This window comes from Mastacembelus armatus, chromosome 21, assembly GCF_900324485.2.
Source record: "Mastacembelus armatus chromosome 21, fMasArm1.2, whole genome shotgun sequence".
In the NCBI taxonomy this organism is placed as follows: domain Eukaryota; kingdom Metazoa; phylum Chordata; class Actinopteri; order Synbranchiformes; family Mastacembelidae; genus Mastacembelus; species Mastacembelus armatus.
The window spans coordinates 11,972,049-11,992,280 of NC_046653.1; the positions used below are offsets into that span (position 1 = coordinate 11,972,049).

Here is a 20,232-nt window from a genome sequence, read left to right on the forward strand (position 1 = left end):
CTAATCATTTGCGTGTTACATGGCTGCTTTACTAAGAAGGTGCTCTTATAAACCCAACGTTGAGACACTGATTTGCATAATTATCTGATTTAACAGAATTGGAGACAGACTGAAGCTACCTGTTGTCGCTCTCTCAAGAGTTTGCCATTGAACAAATGACAGCTAATAGCTCGGGTTTTACTGAACGGCCTATGTAGAGAGAGACGGCGAGCAGCCCAGTCCACCCACTTCACATAATCAGTGTTTGAACCTGTTCCCTCTTCTTACATTAAGCTGTTGCTGTGGTTTTCTCCACCTCCACCTCCACAAGGGCGCACAGAAAATGTAGGATGATACACGTTTGTTGTGTTAACCTGAAAATGGTATGTTTTAGAGAATGACATTAGTTTGTTGAGATCGCTGCATTAGACATTCCCATTCACCTCTGGAGATGGAATAGTACATTTAACAATGTTCAATTATGCCAATGAGGGAATTTTGTTGCAGCAACAAGGAAAAAAAAGTGCGCAGGCCTGAGGAAGAAAGGAAAGTATATACTGGGGAGGTGAGGTTTATGGGTGTTGTGAGGTTGTGGGATAGAACAATCTCAGAGTTCTCATCCATCCTATAATTTCCTATGTTTTTTCCACTACAGCCCCTTTTCTGAAATGTTGACGATGATGTTAATGAAGCGCCGGACGGATCTGGAGAGGATACCAGGAGCCTAGGGATGACATCCTCACAGTCTTGGTGAATGTGGATATTAACGCAGCGGCGAAGGATGGGCCCTCTCCACTCGCCCGCCTTCGTCCTCCTCCTGGCCCTGAGCGCAGTGGCTCCGGCCTCCGTGGGTAACCCCGAGGATTACGCCGCAGACGAGTCGGAGTGGACCGCCGGTGAAAACGTCGTCTTTGATGACTACCGGGGGAAAGGATGCGTGGATGACAGCGGCTTCGTCTACAAACTGGAGGAGCGCTTCTACCCGGGACACTCGAACTGTCCGTGCGTGTGCACGGAGGACGGGCCTGTGTGCGACCAGCCCGAGTGCCCCAAACTTCACCCTAAGTGCACCAAAGTGGAACACAATGGATGCTGCCCCGAGTGCAAGGAGGTTAAAAATTTTTGCGAGTATCGGGGGAAAACGTATAAAATTCTGGAAGAATTCAAGGTAAGACAGACAGGAGATAACGTGCTTTCAACACACTCGGCGTGTTTTCACATTTATAACTGCATCAGCTGGTCCAACCACGTTAACTTACAAAAACACAAGTCATGGCACAATAACGTTTCCAATTTGCACGTCATAGGTCATAGGTGGAGATGGTTTTATGGTACAGTCTAATTGTTGGTATATTTATTGGAATTTGCTATTTGCTATATTTCTATGATGGCGAGGGCGTTTCTATGCAATAGGAACACATCTGGGAGCTAAGCGGGTGTCCAGATGTTCATGACTTGGTTTCATCTTGCTAAGTAGATGCAGTACAGTCATACAAACACTGACATACTGACTTCATGTCAAGTTATGAATGTCAGATGATGAAGTTCAAACATATGGCAAACACTAATGTCATAATGATGTCATTTTAGTGGTGGCATGTGTCTCATATGAATGAAGGCCAGGGATAGATCAAACACCTACACACTGCTGGACTGCTGCTCTTGCAACTTGTTGGCAGCAATTGCCTGTGTGATATTTGCTGCTTAAAACTGCGAAATACAAGCAGAGCAGCATCATTGATGGTGTTTGTTGGGGTTTAGGTGAGTGAGGCTTTTGTTTTCTATTGGTTAATGACCATGAAAATGTTCCATTGGACAAGGGCATAAAGATGGCTGCTCCTCAGAGTGACGTCATCCTGCCCTTTGTCTGCACCATCAACTGAGCAGTCACCCAGCATTACCAAACTGGCAGATGTTGTAACCATATTTTAATGCTTTGATTTGTGGTCACTGAGTCATCGCGGGCAGAACAGATTTCCCTGTGTCTCCTGCAAAGGGAGCACTGTGCCTACCCATCAGACTAGTGTCTCAACGCTTGTTATACAGCATGACAGTACTGCCTGATTAGAAATGACACTACGGGCATGACAAATACAGTCTGTGCTTAAACTGTTGCTGCCCATGAGGAAACTTCCTCATTCAAATTCCTCACAAGTGGATCGGGGCTGTAAATGATTGAAATATAATATGACACATTGTAGCCAAAACAGCAGCATTACTCTATTGTTAATCATGGCATGCGTTCATGTCTGAGCAAATATACAGTATCAGTAAGCAGTTAAGATTGGTACATACATCATGGTTATGTCAGTCAAATGCTGAAAACCTCTAGGGGAAAATGTCATGTTTTGGATCCACTGCAGTGAATTGAATTTATACTATACAGGAATAGAATCTGGTCAGAGACTCTTAGTTATTTTTCACATCTTGTACTGAATGTAACCTGCTCTAGCTTGAACAATCAAATGCTAAAACATATAGTCAGAGGAAGAAAACCTACAAAGAGGTTATTTGATGTCTTAGCCAATCATGCCAATCCAATGTCACTGTTTTGTTGTACATAAAAAAAATCAAAGAATTATTCAAAAACCTAGTGGTTCAAAATTGGAAACAACAACAGCTCTGTGAGTAGCTTATCCCAGGATTTATGCTGATATGATAACGAAGAAGAGCACTTCTCAATCATCTGTTTTGTGCAGCCAGCTTGAAATGATAACTGTCCCTACTAAATACCTGTTCAGGGTTGCCAAACCACAGTGAGGGAAGCTGATTTGTTAGCTGCCTTTTAAAAAGGAAGGTAAGAGGCACTCCAGAACTAAATGGCTACTTAAGACTAACCTTCAAAAAGCATCTTCAAGATTAAATTGCATTGTCAGAAGCAGATGAGCAGTGTTCAGCAGTACTGCTTACAGCTACAGAGATATGCTGTGACCAAAATAAGAAACGCATAAAACAGACATGCAATGTTATATTTAGTTAGGAGACCTCAGATATGAGCTTTGACAAAACTCACATCAAATGATGAGGGCTAAAAGCATTACACAATGATAATAATAAGATAAATAACAATATAAACAATCAACTAAAATAAACAAAATAAATAAACAAATAAAAAATACAACTAGACTCAGAATGTTCCTCAGACCTTCAGACAACTGATTTTCTTCATACTGGCACACTGTATATGGTATACTTACCTGGAAGGGGCATTGTGGTGGACTATATCTGAACTACCCCTTTATCTTTTTATTGTGAATTTAGATTGTTATATTCTACTTAAAGGTATAACATCATCTATCTGTTAATATTCAGGTCCCATATTGACTCTTGCCTTTGGGATCAATGGGGACAACCCTGGTTCTTGTTGAATCCATTATATATATTTACAAGTTACTACTTACTTTTACTACTAGTAGTACTACTTAGTACTTCTAACTACATACTTTTGTCTGTTTGCTCTTTGGTTTTGCACAGGTCTATATTTTAAAGGTGCAATGTGTAAAAGATGAAAGATTTATTGCAGAATGCAGCCCTCACACCCCCTCCACCCCAGGTGTGAGGGAGGGTACAGTGGCTGTAACTTTTAATACAAAAAGCAATTCCCTCTCTCAAGCTAGTGTTTAGTTTGTCCATCCTGGGCTACTGTAGAAACATGGTTGCCTCCATGAAAGGAGACCTGCTCCCTATGTGGCTTTAAAAGGCTAATTTTAAGATTAGGAAAATGCAATGGTTGGTATTTTCTGGTGATTACATACTAATGACAACATATTTAAGAATATTATATTCCAATTTTGCTAACAGATCACTTAATCATTGAACCTCTATCATGGACTTTTTTTTTGCTGTATTCTGTTGACTGATTCAGCTTCAGATGGGGTTGATGATCATAGTGAACAAAAACGTGATATTGTAGACTGTACACTCAAAACAATTAGCTGAAAAATGCTAAAATGTTCCATAACTTTCTGTGAGTGAGTCATTTAAAGCAAGTCCTTCCAAACTGTACATGGTTTGTTTGACCCATTATTCATATAAAATATCAACTAGCACAGCGTTTAAATTTAAGGGAACAAAAAATTTAAAGGCTGCCAGCTGCCTGATTTGGAGGTAAACGCTGGTGCATATTCTGAAACTTTATTCACTAGTTCAGAGCTGTGGCATAAGATGACGATTTGCAGCAAAATCCACCTGACATCTAAAGAAACTTTTTTTTTCGCTGTTTTTTAGAACCTCATTACAGTTTTGACTGACATGAATACCATGTTATTTTGGGCATAACTATTCCCCAATAACTCATACAGCCCTAAGGGAACCTGAAGTAAATTGTGCTTTACATGGAAATCTCATCCTGATTGAATTAATCAGAAGAGGGGGGTGGGGCGGGGGTATATTTAACACTGTATTTAAGTTTTCTGTTTCTCTTTACCTGCCCTGCAAAGCTCTGGAAAAATTCTCTTGTGATTTGTAGCATGTTTGTTTTATAATGACTTTGAGACAAGGCAAAGAAACCTCTGCTGGGAGATGTTTGAACATGTCACAGCTGTGAATATTAGCATGCCATGTCACTTAAGTAAATTGGAGCAGGCAGGGTGCTACACACTGAGTTAAGCCAAATAAGATGTAAACAAGCATCATTATTAACAGTACTGTTAGTTTATCAGTGAAAATGCATTTTTTTAAAAAAAAAAAAAATCAGACCAAACCATATAAACCAGTTTAGTAAAAATCAGTTTTGTCCATTAGTTTTTAAAGTAAAACCTCTTTAAGTTGCTTTTCATTTTCACTGATATACTGTATCTGCCTCTAGGGCATTCAGCTAAATAAACAGTAGCATTATGGTTTTCCAGTATTAACAGGAACTTTTATGCCTCTAGTAGAGGCCATTACACTAGTGCTGAAACAATTAGTTGTCAGTGATTTATATATGCAATTAATAATTTAGCTTATTAATGATGTAAAAATGTCATATTGCTGGTTCCAAATATTCAGACTTTCTGTGTTTTCAAAATGTTGCTTGGGGTTTGGTATAAATGTGAATCAAATTTTTTTTTTTACTTCTTTTTTTTTTTTTTTTTAGCTTTTACATTAAATGAGTAGCTCAATAATCAAAAATAATCATCTATAGATACAGATATAAAAATTGTTTTTAGTTGCACCTCTACATTATATAGTACATCAGCATGAAACTCATACAGTCTCGCTATCATTTGAAATCTATGTACTTAATCTGTACTGATTGCTGTGTTTGCGTGTCAGACGGTATTAATCTCAGTCCTGCACCGGAATACCAGCCATGGATCTTGTAAGGGCTGCAGCGTGTGCATAAGCCTCACAGTTTAATTTGAGATCAAGTCCATCAATAGTGTAGCTCAATGTCTGGCTAACCTTGTCTGAAGGCCCCTGTAGACAGAAGGATATTCTGCCATATTTAAGTGAGAAAAAAACAATACCCTTTGCTTCCTTACTGATTATCTTGGTTAGAATAACATGACAAAAATAAGGGAACAGGAAATTGTTGATAGAGGAATATCATCCTCCACCATCTAAGACCACACACATAACTTTAATGTCTTTGTCGACTTCTAATGTGGAGGTTCAATTTCTTCGGTAAGGCCATGAAAGCCTCAGAACCCTGCAGTGTTCAAGAAAATCAAAGGCCATCAGTATCTGAGATACAGGCTCCTGTTTAGAGATGCCGACAGGTTAACCTTTGGTGTGGGCCTTACTGGCATTTACTTTGCAGCAATCCTGGTGCATTTTGCAGATGTTTGCATTTATATTCAGTAGATGTTGGAAGGATACACAGTATTTCAGAAAGATAAGACAGATGTGGTTAGTTTGGAGATTCTGGGATGATTGAATGGTAAGGCGATAGCTAGGTAGTTTGGCATCAACTAACATTAGCTACATTTTCAAATTAGTTTCATTTTCAATTTCCTTCAAATCCCATGATGCAACAGGCCAGACCTTATAGTCATCGCTATTTAACTGGCATTTGGCATTAATTCAACACAAAGCAGCTGACTCTAGTGCAAAGTCAGTCTGTCTGTTGTTGAATCAAATGATGGTATAACAGTATCACCTTACCTTTAGCAATATAGTATTTAATACTGATGTAGATTTTGCCGATGTATACTTAGTACCACAGTATAGTCTACTGTTTTGCTGGTCAGTCATGCCACTCAACCTTAGGAGGTTGGTTCTGCACAGATTTCCCCATCAGATGAGGGAGGGACCAGTCTGTCTACCTTGTCTGCTGGGGTGCTCCTGATCTCAGAACAGTTGCAATCAAGAACCAGAGTGATATAGGGTGAGTTCAGATCCCAGAATGTCAGGCTAGAGCTGGAATATGAACTGTGAACAATTCTGTTCATGCTTCCAGTGATCTCCCCTAGAGAAGGGATTCGGAGATGATTAAGGTGGAGGGCACACAGTCAATTCCAGCCATCCAGGTTATGTTAAATACTTTCCAATTTAGAAGCAAGTAATATTAATTGATTAGTTTGCAACTAATATAATTGCTAAAACATGCAGCCTTAATACTTAACTTCTACTTACCTTTCCTTAAATCCCCTTATGATGAGTACTAATCTGCCCAGTGCAGTGCAGGCCTATTACTGAGGAGGGTTTAAAAGTTGAGGCAATTTGTTTTTAGAAAAAAATATATATATTGATTTTACCATCTTTTCAAATGATATAAATAATAAAATGACAGCTATTCTTTTTGTATTTGTTCTCTCAGTACAAGTCTTTGCAGAATGTAGAGTACCATAATTATAGAAACATACTGTGAAATTAAATGTGCAGACAACGAACAATGAATACAGCATACACATCGAGCTGCCTACATGTCACACGCAATAGTAATTAGTAACTCTGCTTTTAAGCACTGACACCATCCATCCATCCATTTTCTATACCTGCTTAATCCTTAACCAGGGTCACAGGGATCTGCTGGAGCCTATCCCAGCTCTATTTCGGGTGGAAGGCAGGGGTACACCCTGGACAGGTCACCAGTAGCACTGACACCAAGGAGACAAAACAACCATAAAAGCTATAAAAATGATTGCTCAAATTGATTTTCCTATCCAATTTGCCAGAAGCAATTAGGGGTCCTCATTAGAAGAAATTATTAAGTGAAACGAGTTAGGCCAAAGAAAAATTTCAAGTTTTTATTTTTTTTGTCTTTTTTGAACTTGCACTTAAAGAACCCCTCAAATATCCTCAGTGTTTTAGTATCTATCCTCCCTCCGCCTTCGCCCTGTAGTCTCTGACCACTGGTGAAATATTGTTTTGACTTGGGCATCTGCAGTGTGCATTTTGACTGTCAACCCTCTCCCTTCACTCCTATTAACTGCATGGGTGAGTTTCTTGTGACTCTGTTGTCCAACCTCAAACTATTCAAAGTACATTACCATTTGCCCCCACTGAAGGTTATTTGACTGTTCATTTGCTTCCCTGCCCCATCTCCATTTGTCTTCTGGGAATGAAAAGCGTGACAGCTGAGTCACTCTAATACCCAGTCAATACGATGTGGACAATAGGAGACTTTTCTTCACCAACACATCTGGAGACATGTCTAAATTTGGCACTGGTGTTCCATTTTCTCTTGTGAGTGCAGGCTAAGGCATGACTGATCCTCTTCACGATAGACCTCACACAAAAGGATGCACTGAAAGCAACCGGGCTATATATATGGTGAAGGAATCTGCAATGTGCTCATGCAGTAGTTTTCCTCTTTCAAATTACATTTTTAATACACACTCCGCCTCAAAAGTATTGAAACAGTGAGGCCAATTCTTTTATTTTTGCTTTAGACTGAAAATATTTGGGTTTGACATCAAAAGTTGAATATGAGATGAGATCAACATTTCAGCTTTTATTTCCAGGTATTGATTGATTGGTAAGATTGTGTTATTTTTAGGTGGGAAAAAGTATCGGAACATGTGACTAACAGGTGTGTTTTTTTGCCCTGGTGTGTCCGATTACATTGACTATTCAAACAATAGATAGTGCTGAATGTCTACACTCAGTTTCAGATTTGGGTTTTGCTTCTGCAGACTGCATTTATAGTTAAATGTGTAACCAACATGAGAACCACTGAGCTGTCTATGGGTGAAACACAAGCAATTGTGAAGTTGAGAGAAGACGGAGACTCAATCAGAGCCATTGCACAAACATTGGCCATAGCCAGTACAACCATTTGGTATGTCCTGAAGAAGAAAGAAACCACTGGTGTACTAAGTAACAGACTTCGAATGGGTAGACCAAAGAAGTACCGAGCAGTTGACGACAGAAACATTGTGAGAGCTGTAAAGAAAGACCCTAAAACAAGTGTTAGTGACATTGGCAACAACCTCCAGAGGGCAGGAGTGAAGGTATCATGATCTACTGTTCGCAAAAGACTTCATGAACGAAAGTACAGAGGCTATGCCAGAAGATGCAAACCACTCATTAGCAAGAAGATTAGGAAGGCCAGGCTGGAGCCTCAAAAATTCTGAGACAAAGTTTTATGGACTAATGAGAAAAAAGATTAACCTTTACCGAAGTGATGGGAAAGCTAAAGTTTGGAGAAGGATCTGCTCATGGTCCCAAACATACAAGCTCATCTGTGAAACAGTGGTGGCTTGGGCTTGCTTGGCTTCTTCTGGGACGGACTCATTAATCTTCATTGTTGATGTAACACATGATGGCAGCTGCAAAATGAACTCAGAAGTCTACAGAAATATTTTGTCTGTCAATTTAAAGAAAAATGCAACCAGACTGGGAGATCATTCATCATGCAGCAAGATAATGAGCCAAACCACACTGCCAAAACAACAAAGCAGTTCATCAGGGGCAAGAAGTGGAAGGTTTTAGACTGGCCAAGCCAATCTCTAGACTTAATCCCTATAGAGCAGGCATTTTACCTGCTAAAGAGGAAGGGACTAACCCCCAAAACACACAACTGAAAGAGGCTGCGGTGAATGCCTGGAAAAACATCACAAAAGAAGAATGTAAACGTGATGTCAATGGGTCACAGGCTTGATGCAGTTATTGCAAGCAAAGGATTTGCAACTAATTAAGTCTTATTCACTTTAATCTATGTTAAGTCCATCTGTCCCAATACTTTTGCCCACCTAAAGATGTGGTTTGCTGTTATAAATCACACAAACTTCTAAGTCGTTTATCAGATCCAGATGTAAATACCTGGAAATAAAAGTGTGTCATATTCATCTTTTGATGTCAAACCCAAATGTTTTCAGTCTAGAGCTAAAAATAAAGGAATTATACATCTACCTGCACTGGCAAGGTTCTACTTAAACTGCTTAAAGAGTTAATCTGGGAGATTAGAAACACTGAAATTATTTATTTTTAAAGTCCTATAATGACAGCGAATAAACAGAACTGCCTCTCATAGCCTGCTCTCGCGTTTCTAATATCACATAGATGAAGTGATACCAGTGTGTTCAAGAAACTTGTCTGGATGAGAAAACTATTGCTTGTCTGTTCAACAATAATAGAAAACTTATAATGTGAGCCACAAAAAAACATAAAAGTCTCAGTATGAAATGAATAATACAGTAAATATTAATTCTTATGTTAAGTTCCAATCCAATTTATTTCTACAATTTACCAGCAGCAACTATTTAAGCAGAAAAATAAACAAAAAGTTTAGCAGATTTAGCATCACTAATGTGTAGTTTAAGGACCACTATATGATGTTGCAATCATCTTACCCTCTATCCTCCAGAGATAGTATTATGTCTTATGGAGGAAAAGGGAAACTGTATTTGTGCCAGACACAAACTCTAATGAAATTGTGTTTAATTGTTCCCATTGTTGTTTTAGGATAATTTCCTTGCTGTATGTGTGGTAGCTGATCAAAATTAATCAAAACTGGTGGATACTTACCATCCACTCACCTAATTGTCCTGCTCCTACAGAAAATTCATGTTTGTGCTGTGTTTTATTTTTTTTTTTTTTACTCATAATTAGTTCCCTCTAACTGGTATTTAATCGGCCATCTACTGCTAAGTAAAGGCTCTGTAAAGGAGAAGGATGGTGTGTTGTTAATTTGTTGCCTTTATTGCCAGTAGTAGTAGTAGTAGTAGTAGTAGTAGTAGTAGTAATGTTGCATTAAAACAAAGCATAGGATGCATGTTTTTCCAGCTGATTCTCTTATGAAAATAAATCTATTTGCTATCAGAGAGTATGTTAATATAGAAGTTTCACTTTTGCTGATTTAATTATACTGTGGACCTAATGTTTACATGGAACATGAGAATGTCATAGATAATTTCAACAACAATCAAGTTTCTGATTGTCTGTTTGACTCCTCCAAATCTATTTACTCTAAATGTGTAATCACTGACCTCTTTCAGTACTTAAGAATGAGCCAAGTTTTGTTTCTGGATGCCAGGACCTAGATGCATTGTGGGTTCAGTCACTCCATCATGATAAAAGCAACAATAAAACCTACTGTATCTTCCACATTCATATAATACTTATTTGTATTGTTGTTGTTTTGTTTGTTTGTTTTTTTTTTTTGCTTTACTTGCTACCTATTATAGATTGAGGAGGTACCTGCACAATTGAAAGATATTGTTTAGCAACCTGAGGTGTTCACAGGTCAGCATGGATATACACCACATGCCTCCAGACCAGCTGGGTTCTGGTCAAGCTTCTAGAGTTTTCAGGCTTATCGCTTGACCCAAGGCTTAACCAGTGCCACAATCAATCTGTAATCCTAAAACACAGTGTTTTCTCTGCAAAGTGCCTCCCCAAAGGTTCCCTCCTTACTCCTGCACCGTGACCATGTTACACTTATTGCACACTTAAAACCTGAACTCATATGTTTTTGTGTTCTAAAATATCTATAAACAGTAAATCTGGTTAACATGTGCTCTTAAACACACCGCAAATAAAGCTAATAGAAAACTCATCTTACTCTCTGTCTATAGCCACACACAGTATAAGAAACAATTCTACCATTTGTTTTCTCTTGAAATGTTGCTTAAATAAATTTAAAGAGGCACATATTCAGAAATCCCCTAAAAATACAAAGGTGGAAGGGTGCAATGTCACATGTACAAACCCAGCTACTTTTTCCACCTGACAATTTCTAGAAAATGTAAATAATTTTACTCTCATGATTACTTCCTTTCACATTTTACTTTTGCTGTCTTTGGTGTTTGTCCTTAAAGCACACTTTAGTCTGATATATATATGTATGTATGTATGAAACAGCTTCATTCTGATTACATTAATCAGGTTTATTCAGAATTACAATAAAACCAACTGTTCTGTGCCCTCCACATGAAACACTATTGTTGATGTTACAAACACACAGACAGTAGACCTCCACTGTGACAGACTCACAGTATGCAGCTGATAATTGCAAACTACTGTTGCTTAAATTACCCAATGACACATATTTATTATTACCTAGTATAAACCTGACTGAACCTGGGTTTCTGTTGCTGATAATGTCAAGTTAAACTATTACTTGCTTTTATATGTCACCCAAGGTTAAAGTGAATATATTTCACTCCAGTTGGAAAGCTTTGCCTTTTTAATTATAGCTCCCACACATTTGGAGAAACCTGAATAATAACCCTGAAAAGCAGTACTTATGACATAAATCTAGATTGAATGTGATAGATAAAGTCCCAGTGCTCCACTGCTGACCCTGAATCACACATTTCCAGACTCCACAGTTTAAGCCTGTCAGGTTGACAAAATGGAGCCTAGTCTCTATATGTACGAGACAGCATGTTGCTATTTAGTTGGCACTTTTCTGTACGAGTACTCAAAATGGGCAGAGAGAATTTAATAATTGTATGTCTGTGAAAGAAAAATATTTTTGCCAAGGCTTGTTTATGAGAACTGGTGTGGGTATGTCAGTAAGGTATGAGAGAAATTTCTGACAGGAGTTTTCTAATGAGAGGAGTGCCAAACTGTAGATGTCTAAATGTGTATCTCTTAAGTCCTAATCATTAAAGTGTAGCTACACCAGAAAAAGGGCAGGCCTTGAGATATGTATTACATCAGAGACCGACAGTGCTAAAATATGCAACAGACACGATGAATGATTATCATCATTAACATGATTAGGTGTTTGAATATTTTAACTTGAATACCAAACACAACTCTTACTACCGGGACACAAACAACTTACAAATATTTTCCCACATGCAATAAATGCAGTCACTGCTTTTGCATTTATTCTTTTCCTCGTAAGAAGCCTATCTCCAACAAAATATACTGATAACTTTTTGTTGCTCTTTATATCTGTCAGGTCTGATAGCCTGTTTCACATCCTAATTTTTCATCCCACTGGACAGGTCTCTGATATATTGGAGGGAGTACATCTGATAAAGTAAGAAAGAAAAAGCAGTTTTATATATATATATATATATATATATATATATATATAAAAAGAGGGAAGGTGGAATAATAGGCGGTAAAACTTTGGCTACAGTTAAACATTTCATTTCAGCATGATTTTGGCGATCTCCTCCCATATACTATAAATTGTTTTAAGTTTAAAATCATTATCAGAAAATGGGTTGTCCATTTATGTCTCTTTGCTCTGTTTACACATCCTCATCTCTTAAGGTTGCTCATATTGAATTTGTGGCTGCAATGCATCCAGACTGTCATAAATTCCATAAATTATGAGCATGATCACCTTCTATTTTGTGCAAATTGAGGCACAAAATTTGCGCATCCTGGCAAAAATGTCTGAAAAAGGTTACACTGAATCATCCAGTATTACCACAGTCACTTAAAAGTAGATTATGAGCAATGGAACTGTTGTTTTCATTGTAGCTACAAGTCCAAATGTATCCATCTTGCTGGAAGCAATACAGTTTGGATAGTGGGTGGCAGAATGACAAAAAAAAAAAAAAAAAAAAAAAAAAAATCATTAAATCCAAAGTACAACATCCAGCACTTAAGGTAATAGTTGCCTTACAGAGAGAATTTGTAGCTACAGTCAGGAGCTAGTTAGCTTAGCATAAAGACTGCACCTGGGAGAAACAACTAGTCTTACCATTGCTGTCCTCCATATACATCTACCTATTAAAGAAAAAAAAAAAAAAATCAATATTTGATCAAACATAAAGTGCAAAAGGGTTGGAACATATTTACCCACTAAGTTTAGTGCCAAGCACTGAGTCTATGACAAAGCAGATCCAGTGCAGAGAGGCTCTCCTGAACAAAAAGAAAATCTAATATGATGAACAACTGACCTTTCGTGATTTTAAAACAGTCTGTATTTTCCACTCCATGTAATTGCATTACAGTTCATTTTCTGGTCAAGAGACTTTGTAAAGATAGAGTCAAGTAAGAAGCAGCAGCCAAAGGAGCTGCATTGCACTGATTTACATGATGCAGAGGTGGTAAGATAAGGCTCTAAACTGTTTCCTGAGGCAGGCCGCAGCAGAATGCAGCAGAACACTAAACATCAAGAACACCACTTCTTGCACAGCCTTATTAGTTATTTCTAGTGATTTTAGCAGCCTAATAAAGCCGTGCTTGTGAATAATTTAATAACTTGATTCTTTATCAAGACAGTCTGAGATGCATGTGGAGAAAATCGGCAAATGTGCATATGGGAGCGGAGTGCTTCTTCAGCTGACCGTTAGTAATAGTGTAGAGCACACACACACACACGCACACGCACACACACACAAATAAAGGTGAAATCTACTGAATCATTTAACCTAGATTCCCTGTTTCTCTCCCCTCTGCCCACAGCCGTCACCCTGTGAATGGTGCCGCTGTGAACCAAATAACGAGGTGCACTGTGTGGTGTCCGACTGCGCCGTCCCAGAGTGTGTCAACCCCGTGTATGAGCCGGAGCAATGCTGCCCCATCTGTAAAAATGGTAAACAGTCATCTCCTCCAGAATTCAATGCACACTCTTCAGAAGTCATTAAATTTTCATTAAACCAATGACAGGAAGTTTATCTGTGGTATCACCATTTGATGGCTGCGCCTTTAGAAGATGAGGATGTAATTGATGTTTTATGAATTAAAATTATTACCTTGGGCCCGTTGGACACTAATGAGCAGTACTAGTTTTAATTATAAATGACACACAAAGCAGAGTAAACATTAGCCCATTGATTAAAGTCATGGTAGGAGGGACTAATGGGTCCTCAGAGAGCCTTTTATCTCCTAGTGCCCTGACGCCCTTGTCACACATAGCCAATCCCCAAATTAGAATTAGAGAATTCCAATGGTTCATTGGCTATTTACAGGGCAAGGTGGGAGATCTCACTTTTCCAGCACCAATCCTGAGGGACAGGTGGTGCTTTATGACTAAAGTACAGTAACTGCTCATCTGCAATGTGATCTTGGCTGGAATGATCAACAGGAAAACACACCTGTGGGACAATATTAACAGTACAGACAAAATGTTGCATCTTCTAATCTGAACCTCTTATCTGTTTATATAATGTTACTCGCTTCTAAGCTTCAGATAATTAGAGAGCCTGAAGAAAGTTTTCCTCAACTCAAATGAGAACCTTGATAAATAATAAGACTGTACTCTTGTGATTATATGCCTTGTTATTGTATTCAGTCTCATTATGTAGAGCGCCGCACCAAAAATGGAAAACTATTTATGAGAATCCCTTCTGAAAAAAAAAAACTAAATATTTTTTCTGAACTATTTTTCTTTTCCTTTCAAGCAGCAGTTGACCTATAAATAAGGCGAGATGAATTTAATTTCAGGCAGAGGCTAGATGGCCATTTCAACAAAACTACACACATTTTCTCTCATAGTAACTCTAATTTCCTCTTCCCCCCCCTTGCCTTCTCTCATTTCTTTCAACGCACATACAGACAGGAAACACCCACACTAACAAGACTGCAGAAGCTGCTAGGAGAGTGCTAATCTAGGGTGACAGGACACAGTGACACCCTTGGCATTTAAGGGTAGGCCTGCTGTTTCTGGGCTCCCCAAGGGTGCCTGGTCAGGGTCTGGCAGCCAGATAAATCTCTATGGGAGTTGATGGCTGGGGGTTGTAAGGAGAGGACAATGAAGGAATGCTGTTTAGCTCTTATTTTTGGCCAAGGGACAGGGACTTTGAAAGGAAGACATCTACTTTTATGCTCCAGCCAGTCATGCAATCAGCAGGAGACAGTTGGGGATTTGTCTTACGCTTTACTGCTGCAAGCATTTGGTTTCATTTAATGTGAAATGAGCACTTTTTAAAACATAAGTGTGTTTGGTCCACAAACTATTTTTCCTTACTAGGGAAGGAATGTTAAAGATACACAGGCAGACACTGGTGCATCTCAGCCCCAGAATAGATCTTAGTCCATGCTAACATATTTGTGAGATTCTACTTTGATCTGCTGTAAACCCTAACATCAGAAAGTTTACATGCTCACAATAAGAAACATGCTGACAGTTTTAAGGTACAATGTTTCCCATGTTCACTAAACCTAAACCACAGGCTAAAACACTGGACAAAACACTTTTTCAATTGATTCCAAAATTATTTTCACAAACACTTGAGTCACATAAAATATACGTGCTTATTCTGGCTCAAAATACACCAAGGGGCCTTGGCCAGAGTCAAGCCTACTGTTGCCAATTTAGCAATTTTCTCACTAGATTTGGTGACTTTTAAGAGACCTTTAGTATTAAAAAAAAAAAAGAGAGAGACAAGTACCAATAACTCTACTGATTTTTTTGGACAGACCTTAACTCCTTTCCCTGGGGGAAAGTCGCTCAGTGAATGTGCTCTCATGTGGCTGTGGCTCCAGGACTGTGTGTGGGGGGGGGGCAGCACACTGAGTCAGACAGAAACATGAATGAGCTGTAAATCTGCTTAAACAACAAATCACTTATCCCTGTTGTTTGTCCATGTAAACTAAAGTGAACTTAAAGTTAAGCTTTATTTCTTTTCCTCATAATACACAGGAGTTACTACTGTAAGTTCAGTCCTGTGTTTGAATCTTCTCTTTCCATGATACTTTGTGCAAGTCTATCTAAAAAAAAAAAAAAAAAAAAAAAGCTGGTGGGAGTTTGACCTTTTTTAAAAAAATGATATTTCTTCTTAAAGGTTTGGAGAAATAAAACATAATTGTTAGTTTAGCTGACTTTTTTGTTTTTAGAAGGACTGCTGTTCCAGAGAGGAAGAGTCTCACCACTGCACTACACTACACTAGAGTTAAAAGATTTGGTTAATAAAAAAGACAAACAATTTATCAAGTAAAAGTAGCTTGGTAATAACCTTCATATGTTTTTAACTTGCAAATCACCAAATCAGTCTTGTGGCTGAGAACCTTTCCTGCAGAGCTTTTTAGCTCGTCTGCTTCTTGCTGTTTCTCCCTGAAAACACCAACAGCGAGCAGAACAATGGAACAGTCAGCCAGTGGGAGTGCTTATCTCTGAGCTCCACATTCATTGAGTCCAACTAATTCAGCTCTAATCTTTATTATGAATTATATACTGTAAATGCATCAGGGGATACATGTAATTATACAGTTATCATTAAGAAAATGATAATTAAAAGTCTGAAAATGGTTAGTGTCTCCTTCAAATGATAGGATTAAGCCATTTATAGATCTGCCAAGTCTTATCCGTCTGAAGGCTGTCATTGCATCTTTTTTTGACAGATATCAGTGAGTGACAGTGCCATAGAGCTAGATACAGTAACGCATCCAGAGTGACATGAGGATAAGTCACAGTTTTTTTTATGAATTAAGTTTCTGGTTGGAAAAATTGTATGAAAAGCATTTCATGCCTTTAGGCAAGAATCATATTTGAGCCAGATAAACTTTAATGAGTCCTAATATGGATTCACTCTTTGATCTGTAGTCAGTGAAAGTATGATGTGCTGAGATAGTTTCGACACAGGACAAACAGTTTTTGACTTCACTAAATTTTATTGGCCCTGAATTGATCATAGTCATGGGCCGCATATCCTTCGAGCGGTGAAAGGTAGCTGAAACGATGTCCTCCTAGCTCCAAATCTATCTGGCTATAAACAATCACACTTGGCAGCACCAGTCACCCTCTTCCCTCATCAGCCTCTACTGAGTTTGTCCTGTAACCTGTGCCAGCTGTCCAGCAGCAGATCAATGAGAGTTAAGACTTGGCAAGGGCTCTTAGTGTCTCCTCTAAGCTCAGATCAAAGGGCTTTTATCAGGTCCAAATAAAGCAAGGTCTCATCTATGCTGAGGCAAAGGATGGGGACACTAGGTAGCCAATAGCTTCATTTGTCACTGTCAAATGGATATTTATGACCTCCTGTGTCTTATTTTCATATACAAACACTACAGGAAATTGAACTAAACCCCGTAAACATCAACTAAAAGCTTGTGAGTTACTGCCTACCTTATTAGCTCTTGTGTAGTTTAATAAAACACATGGTGTAAGATGACAATGTTAATTTAACCCTAATTCAAAGAAATTCGAGTTCCCTAAATATTTACCATGAAAAATTAACAGATAACATTAACAGTAACAGTGGCTCTGTTTTATTTATGTGTCTCAGTAAGCCATGACAGTGAGCAAGCATACATACAATACCAGGATCCTGAAATTGCGGCAGCAAAGGGGAATTCAATTATCATTTAATTTATTATTTACACTGATGTTTTTCCTACTGTGACGTGTCAAAAATAACTCCAGTGAAAAAGGCTGGTACTGTGCCCAAGTTAAGTAATTGAGCAGATTTGCATACAGCTGACCCATGTCCCCAATACATCCTGTGTAACTGGGCTATTCAGGTCGACTAACCACACCGTTTCACATTTACACTGCTAGCATTAAGCTAGCATGTACTAAATCAAACTTGCTGCTGCACTAAGACGTCCGTGAATATTAGCCGTAAAAGCTACTGTATCTTCAAGAGTTATGAGACATATGAGTTTTTTATGACTGCTCATAGAAGAGCCTTGAATCTGGCAGGTTTTACAGAGCTGAATACTGAGAGCAATCCAAAGTCACCGTCACACCAATTGAGCTGCTGATTGCTTCATTTAAATGATTAAAACTGGGGCAAATTCCTGGCACCTTCTGGCTCTTATGTCTGAAGAGGCAGAGGAAAAAGATATACAATCTCAAATCACCCAGAGGTGGAGAGAAACAAATTAGATATAATAATTTCAGGTGGTGTTTACAAATAATAAATGCCCCGCATTCTCACAAAGGGAGCAGCATTTTTGGCTTCCTCAAGTACAGATCCTAAATTGTACCTAGGCTAATCTGTGTCTTTATCTGCAGAGATTATCAAATACATGGGTATGAGGTATTCTAGTGGTACACAATCAAAGACATTTCAGAATAAAAGCAATCTTATCAAAAAAAAAAAAAAAAAAAAGGTTCCATACAAGTAAATCCTGCAGTGTTATAAGGATAAATCAGACATCAAAATTAATCTGAGTTCTTCTATTCTTTTGGAAGTCAGTGTGTGTAGAAAGACACTGTGTAAGGAATTGCTAAGGAGTTCTGTGGCCTTTTCATACAGACTGAAGTGATTAACACCATCCTCCCTGCTGCCTCTCAAAGCAGCTTTCTCCCTCTCTTCCTCTGTCTCTCTCTGTACTGCCAAGCCAGTGCCTGGCAGGCTTCTCTGCTTGCAGCGCATTAGGATGCAAAGCGCTCTATGTCAAGGGAGAAGGGGAGACTAACAAAAGCGCTTTAGTGTTGCAAAAACAAGCCCATCGGTGCATGCCCGTGAAAAGATCTGTACGTCTGCTCTGACTTCCCTAACTCCCTGCAGCTCTCTGCATCACTTCACCACCCCTCAGAAAAGAGAAGCTCTCAGGAGAGACACATCCATTTCTTGTCGTTCTCATTCCTTGTTTCCTGTCTTTCTCTCTTCCTTGCCTTCCCATGCGGCAGGTCCAAATTGCTTTGCTGGAACAACGATCATCCCAGCCGGAATTGAAGTAAAGGTGGACGACTGCACCATCTGCCGCTGCCACAATGGGGACTGGTGGAAGCCAGCACAGTGCTTGCGACGGGAGTGCCTCAACGGCCAGTCATTGTCGTAGAGAGACTCCACCAAGGATGGTGGAAAAGCTCAGGCAAGGCCCTGCCTACTGCACCATTTTGTATGATTGACAGGGCAGGAGCACAATTCCTAAGCAACCTGAGACAGCATAGTATCGAGGAGATGCTCTCACAAGGTTCACACAAATATGAATTTAGCCAGTGAGAAGAAGACAGGACTCGTCTCATGGCTGTTTCCACCCACCAGTTTTAATTGTCCTATATATTTTCAGAAGTTGACTTGCTTGACTTGCTGCTCTCAAACGAAAAGTTTCTAAGCTCTTTGAACTCTTTCCTAACCATTGGCAATGTTGAACTGCTCATGTTAATTTCTGTATGTACGGTGGCAAGAAAAGTATGTGAGGCCAGTGGGTTTTCTGCATTAACTGGTGATAAAATGTGATCTGATCTTCACCTAGGATGGAAGAACAGACATTATTCATGAACTAATAACACAAATATAATCTTTCGTGTCTTTACTGTACACCCAGTAAAAATTCACAGTGCTGGTGGAAAAAGCAAGTGAACCTTTGGAATTTATAATTAGTCGAATTTCTTTTGGCAGAAAGATCCTCAAACATGTTTCCTGTAGCTGTGGATCAGACCTGCACAATGCCATCCCCCCACAAGGTGGATTTTCTTTGTTTGAAGCCATTCTGTAGTAGATTTAATTTGACGTTAAGTGTCATTGTCCTGCTGCATCACCCTCTTCTCCTGTGCTTAAGCAGCGTGACAGTCACCCTGTAAGATTCTTTAATAATCATGGGAACTTATATTCCCTTTGTTGATGTCAAGTTGTCCAAGGCCACAGGCAGCAAAGCAGCCCCTGAATGATGATGCGTCCTCAGCCGAACTTCACTGATGACAATGGTTTGGTATGCAATGCCCTTTTAAAGTCTATGACAAAATGCTTTGTATTCTTCCCAAACAGTTCCTTAGTGTCATCAGTCCTTGAAAACATTGTACCAGTAGCGGCATGTACTGTAAAGGTGCTTTTTGGCAAACTTCAGGCACACAGTGAGAGCATGGTGTCCTTCCATGGATCATGCACCATGAGTTGTGTTTAACAGACTCATGAACAGATGATGATGACCAGCTGCACTGATTCCTTTAAGCCTTTAACTGATACATCGGATTGCTTCTTCTTTTTTACTTCACTGAGTTTTCTGCATTGTGCCTTCTGAGCTGAGCACCGAATTCTAGAGAGAGTAGTCACAGTACTAAATTGTCTGAGAGATGGTTTGTTTAAC

General features: G+C 39.0%; 1 protein-coding gene across 1 annotated transcript; it reads left to right on the forward strand.

Moving 5' to 3' along the window:
• Window positions 1-733: 733 nt before the first annotated feature.
• vwc2l (von Willebrand factor C domain containing 2 like) lies at window positions 734-18,984 on the forward strand. Its single transcript, XM_026296084.1, has 3 exons — window positions 734-1,147; window positions 13,723-13,852; window positions 18,833-18,984. The coding sequence occupies exons 1-3, from the start codon at window positions 734-736 to the stop codon at window positions 18,982-18,984; spliced, it is 696 nt and encodes a 231-aa protein (XP_026151869.1).
• The last annotated feature ends 1,248 nt before the right edge of the window (window positions 18,985-20,232 follow it).